General features: G+C 37.9%; 1 protein-coding gene across 1 annotated transcript in view; it reads left to right on the top strand.

The window, feature by feature from the left end:
- Dnajc3 (DnaJ (Hsp40) homolog, subfamily C, member 3) overlaps positions 1-5,788 on the top strand; it is a 38,503-nt gene that overhangs the window by 15,252 nt on the left and 17,463 nt on the right. The window contains exons 3-4 of the mRNA XM_013022967.1: positions 1,412-1,486; positions 3,870-4,022. Coding sequence (XP_012878421.1) covers positions 1,412-1,486; positions 3,870-4,022 — 228 coding nt within the window. The remainder of the gene's footprint in view (positions 1-1,411; positions 1,487-3,869; positions 4,023-5,788) is intronic.

Genomic DNA, 5,788 nt, shown 5'->3' with positions numbered 1-5,788 from the left:
GGGCCTGAACTCTGGGCCTGGATGCTGTCCCTCAGCTCTTCAGCTCAAGGCTAGCGCTCTACCACTTGAGCCACAGTGCCACTTCTGGCTTTTTTTTATCTGCTATGTGGTGTTGAGAAATGGAACCCAGGGTCTCATGCATGCAAGGCAAGCACTCTACCACTGAGCCACCTTCCCAGCCCTGAAATGTATTATTTTTATATGGAATTCCCAATATCAAGTTCTTATTCAATCTATTACTTTATATAATAAAGCACAACCTTTCACAAAAATGAAGTAGTTAATTTTCATAGACTATAATTAGCTATAAGTTTGTTGGAATGGCTGCAAGTTTGCTTTCATATATTCATTTAACAGCAGATTAGGGAATTTTTATGTGCTGTAAAAATAATAGATAAGTTTAAGTTTTGAATATCTCTGGTTTCTATTTTCTGGAAGATGTTTGCTAGAGTGATGGCATTCTCAGAAGAGACAGTATTATGAAGATTGGAAAAGGGATATCAGAGAAACGGGTATAGAGGTTTTATTCTGATTAGAGTAAATGTTTACATTGAGGTTTAAAAAAATTAACCTATTCTGGAGGTTTGATAAGTAAAGTTTCAAGTAATAAGTTAATTTTAGTGGAAAAAGTTACCATGATGTAAAAAATGTTTTAAAAATTAAGATATAATTGACATACTATCAGATCCAAAATTTTCAAGTACTTAGTGACTATTTGTATATGTACTATGTTGTATGATCATTGCCACTGTCTTGTTCCAGGACATTTTTATCCCTCTCAAAACAAACCTTGGAGCTGAGCACAGTGACTCAAGCCTGTAATCCTAGCTACTTGGGAGGTGGAGAGCTGGGGATTGTGGTGTAAGTCTAGCCCAGGCATAACGATTTTCAGACTCATTTTGATCAGTGATTGGGTACAGTGGCATTCACCTATTGTCCCAACAACAAGGGGAAATGTAAATAAAATCACAGTTCAAGCTGGCTTGGCATAGAGCTAGACCCTATCTTGAATGTAATCACCAGGAAAGGAGACAGGTAGAGTAGCTCAAGTAGTTGAATACATGGGTAGTAAGTGTGAGGCCCCCGTGTTCAAACCACTCCAAAGAAACAGACCCAAAGTCTGTATTACCAGTCACTTCCCATTTTTACCCTAGTCTCTAGCAACCATTTATAAAATGACTGTGCCTATTAGGTATTTAATATTCTGTTGTGGTTATACTTTTTTCAATGTATACATTTTTCAATATATTTCTATGGAAGCATACTTCAACAAAAAATATATACATTCATTGATTCCAGAAGTTATTTATACCATACCAAGTCAAACTGAGCCATGGAAAAATAAATTTGTGTTTGCAGAAAATTTAGAAATGCAATCTCAGCTCAACCTTCCCCCTCCTTTTTTTTCTAGGCAAGATTACAGAGAGGTCATTTATTACTCAAACAAGGAAAACTTGATGAAGCAGAAGATGATTTTAAAAAAGTGGTAAGTTAAGCTTAATTTTTATGTGGTTCTATGAAAGTGGTATATTTTGAGGGAACATATTGGATTTATTTTTGCCTTGGTATCAAAACATTAATTGTATTTTCTAGTCAAATGGAAAATTTAAGGATATAAGAATCACACTTTCTGGGGCTGGGAAGTTGGCTCAGTGGTAGAGTGCTTGCCTTGCATGCATGAGGGCCTGGGTTCGATTCCTCAGCACCACATAAGCAGAAAAAAGCCAGAAATAGTGCTGTGGCTCAAGTGGTAGGGCATTAGCCTTGAGCTGAAGAGCTGAGGGACAGTGCCCAGGCCCAGAGTTCAGCCCCCACAACTGGCAAAAAAAAAAAAAATCACACTTTCTGAATTAATATTTGGTGACTGATGTCAAAGAATCACATGAATGGTTGGCAGATGAAGTGTACCTGGTCACTGTGTGATCCTGATTTAAGTTTAGTTATTCTTCTCTGTCCTGCATGATAATAGAGATGTCAGCTGAGCTATTCTTCATGTCCTCTAGAGGCATGAGAGACTCTTCATTTGATTTGAGTTGAGTTTTATAGTCTCCTCTATTAAGGCTACCTTACATAGTGTAAAGTGTTTTGGATTTGTTGGAAGAATGTTATAGATTATGTATCACTAAAAAGGTTCTTTGAGGAACCTGCATGCTGGTTTTTCATATTGGCTGTACTAATGTATGTTCCCACTAATCAGTGGAAAAGCATCTTCATTTTGATTTTAGTTAATGTAAATTCAAGTACAATATATCTTTAGTACAATACTCAGTCACTTCCATGATAGTTAGTGATTAGATATGTGTCAGCTGGAAGCATCCAAAATAACTTAAATTATGTCCCCCAGCTTTGAGGGACATTCCCAATCTAGACTATAGCAGACACCCAGGTTGTCTCTATACCTTCGCTCTATTATGAATAGTAGTGCTGTAATAACTATAATAGTGCAGATAGTTTTATGAGGAGATGATTTCATTTCCATAGTATGTGTACCTAGGAAAGGGATTACTACGTCATATGGTAGTTCTATATTTAAATTATAAAAAACTGCATACTCTTCAGAAATATGATAGCAATTTACATACCTACCACCAGTGTTCTTTTTTCTCTACCATGGGCAGCATTTGTTCTCCTGTTTGTTTCTCCCCTCTTCCCTTCCTTCCCTTCTCCCCTCCCCTCTTACAGTCACCTTCAAGGACCATCTCCAGAGACCTAACATCTCCTGTGAGGCCTTACCTCTTAAATGTTTCCAGTGCATTTCAGTAACACCAAACTGAGGATTAAGCTAAATGGCCTTGAACAAATGGGCCTTTTGGAGACATTCTAGGTTCCAATGATAGCAGTAGTTTTCCTAACAAGTGTAGGATAGCATCTCATTGTGTTCATTTGCATTTTCCCGATGATTGAGTTTGAGCACTGTTACCTGAACTTGTTTGCCATTTTTATATAAATGTCCTTTCCAGTCCTTTGTGTCCCCCTCCTTTTTTTTTTTTGCCAGTCCAGGGGCTTAAATACTGGGCCTAGGTACTGTCTCTGAGCTTTTTTTGCTCAAGGCTAGCATTCTACCACTTGAGCCACAGCACCACTCCTAGCTTTTTCTGAATAATTTATTGGACATTAGAGTCTTAAGTCTTTCCTGCCTGGGATGGTTTTGAACCATGATCCTCAGATCTTAGCCTCTTGAGTAGCTAGGATTACAGGCATAAGCTACTGGCATCTGGCTGCTTGACCATTTTTAAGTCCAGTATAAGTTGGCTGTTATATAGTGCCAAGGGAGATAAACTGAGCATCTTCTGAAAATATATATTATATCTTTTACACTCTGTCCTTACTGCAAATTTATGTATTATGGTTAGATTGGAAAAAGGAATAGGGGTAGAGTTCAATACTAAGAGAATGAACCTCTCAAACAACAAAAAAACCCTCCCTAGCAGGTAGTCAGAAATTCCATTAATACTTTGGGAGTACTTCTTCTGTGTTTTACGTAGAATACTCTTTTAATCTCTCCAGGACTACTCTGCAGGGTGTAAGTACTATTATCTTTACTTTGTTGTCCAAGAGAATGCATATGACTTATACCTAAGTGATTAATTCAGGATTTGGATAAGTTAATTTTTAAAAACACACTATAATCTGTGTAAATATTTGTAAGTTGGCCACTGAAAAAGGGTGAAACTTTCACCTTATGTTACTGCCTTAGTCATCTTAGTTATCAGATTAGCTGCTAACAGCCACACCTTTCTATTATCTCACAGCTTATGGGGTTAGGAAACTGGCCAAGGGGTCCTCTGTACCTGGGCAGTTGTTCAGTATTTGGTTAGAGGTTTGTGCATAGCAAGAGATAAACTGCTGCTTCTGTTCTATGTATATAGCTCAAATCCAATCCAACTGAAAATGAAGAAAAGGAAGCTCAGTCTCAGCTTATGAAATCTGATGAAATGCAACGTTTGCGCTCACAAGCACTTGATGCTTTCGAGAATGCAGATTATACTGCTGCTATAACCTTCCTTGATAAGATTTTAGAGGTAAGTGTCTCACACACTACAGCTGGCAAGACTGATGCTACTTTGCATTCTGAGGCATGCTTATATACTTTGACATGCTTGTATACTACAAAGAACCTACACAGGATAAAATTGAGTTGATCTTTGAGCTTAAAGATTATTTTTGTACAGAAGAACAAGATTTGCAACAATTTTTTTTTCAGTAAGTGTTTTGAATGCACTGTGGAATTCATGTTTTTATTGCTTGCTTTGCTATTTTGGTTGAAGTTTGTATTTAAGCGAAGTAAATTCATGGCTTGATAACAAAGTAAAAGATGAAAGAATTGACTGAAGAAATAGGCAAAATAATGTTTGGAAGGAAAGTGGAGTGTTTATAGTGACAAGTTCCTAGGAGAGAAGACACAAAGGAGTGTTGGTGGGAAACAAGTTTAGGATTTAATGATAAATACTTTCAGCAGGAAGGGAAACAGTCATAATTCGTACTTGTTATCTTCATAGCACTTTAATGTACTGTTTCACTTAATCCTAGCAGCAACTTGTGTTTAGCTTGGGCATTTATTTGAAATTTTTATGATGTGGCCTGTAGTATAATTGATATTGTACTAAATTACTTTGTTAATTCTTTTTGTTGGTGGTGGTGCTTGGGTTTTGAACTCAGGATCTTGTGCTTATTGGCAGGTACTCTACCAATTGAGCCACATCCCAGCCCTTTGTTAATACATTATTAAAGAAGTACAGAATAATTTTTACCTTCCACTAGTTAAGAGAGTTCATTTTGACCTAGCATATTATTCATGATATTTATTCATATATGTGAAAAACTGGCATAACTTCAGAGCACTCGGAAAAAAATATGTAAAGATATGTCAATGGGTATTATTAGCAAACTTTGGGTTTTTATTTTATTTGGGTCTTTATTTTATAGAGCATGAGAGTGTTTAGTGAATCTTACAGACATCTGACAAAATAGAAACGAGTAATACTCATCTTCCATATTTCTCCTTTATTTATTTTGGTGCTGGTCTGGGAGTCAGGATTGGGTACTGTGCCTGACCCTTTTTTTGCTCAGGACTACTGTGCCACTTGAGCCACAGCTCTTACTTCTGGCATGTATTTATTCATTCATTCATTCAATTCATTCATTCATTCTTGGGTTCTTAATTAGAGATAAGAGACTCCTGTACTTTTCTGCCATGGCTTTGAACCTCAACCTCAGATCTTAACCTCCTGCACATCAAGGATTACTGGCATGAGCCACCAGCGACACCTCCCACGCCTACCCCCCTTCCCCCCAAGTCTGGGGCTTGAACTCTGGGCCTGGGCACTGTCCCTCAGCTCTTCAGCTCAAGGCTCACATTCTACCACTTGATCCACAGCACCACTTCTGATTTTCTGGTGGTTTATTGGAGATAGGAGTCTCATAGACTTCTTACCCAGGCTGGATTTGAACTGTGATCCTCAGATCTCAGCCTCCTGAGGTGTGAGCCACTGGTACCAGGTCTCCATTTGTTTTTTGATAAGAGGCTTTAACTTCAAAGATGTAACATTTTGCAAAAGAGAATTTTATTTATCAGTAGAATAAAAATATTTTGCTGATTTACAACCTGTCTTTTTTCTGAATAGAAATTAGAATGGTGGGCTGGGAAGGTGGCTCAGTGGTAGAGCGCTTGCCTTGCATGCCTGAGGCCTTGGGTTCGATTCCTCAGCACCACATAAGCAAAAAGAAAAAAAGCCGGAAGTGGCACTGTGGCTCAAGTGGTAGAGCACTAGCCTTGAGCTGAAGAGCT

Source organism: Dipodomys ordii, unplaced genomic scaffold, assembly GCF_000151885.1.
Source record: "Dipodomys ordii isolate 6190 unplaced genomic scaffold, Dord_2.0 Scaffold65, whole genome shotgun sequence".
Lineage (NCBI taxonomy): Eukaryota > Metazoa > Chordata > Mammalia > Rodentia > Heteromyidae > Dipodomys > Dipodomys ordii.
Note: the sequence above shows the minus strand (reverse complement) of the source record. Positions and strands in the feature narration are given on the sequence as shown.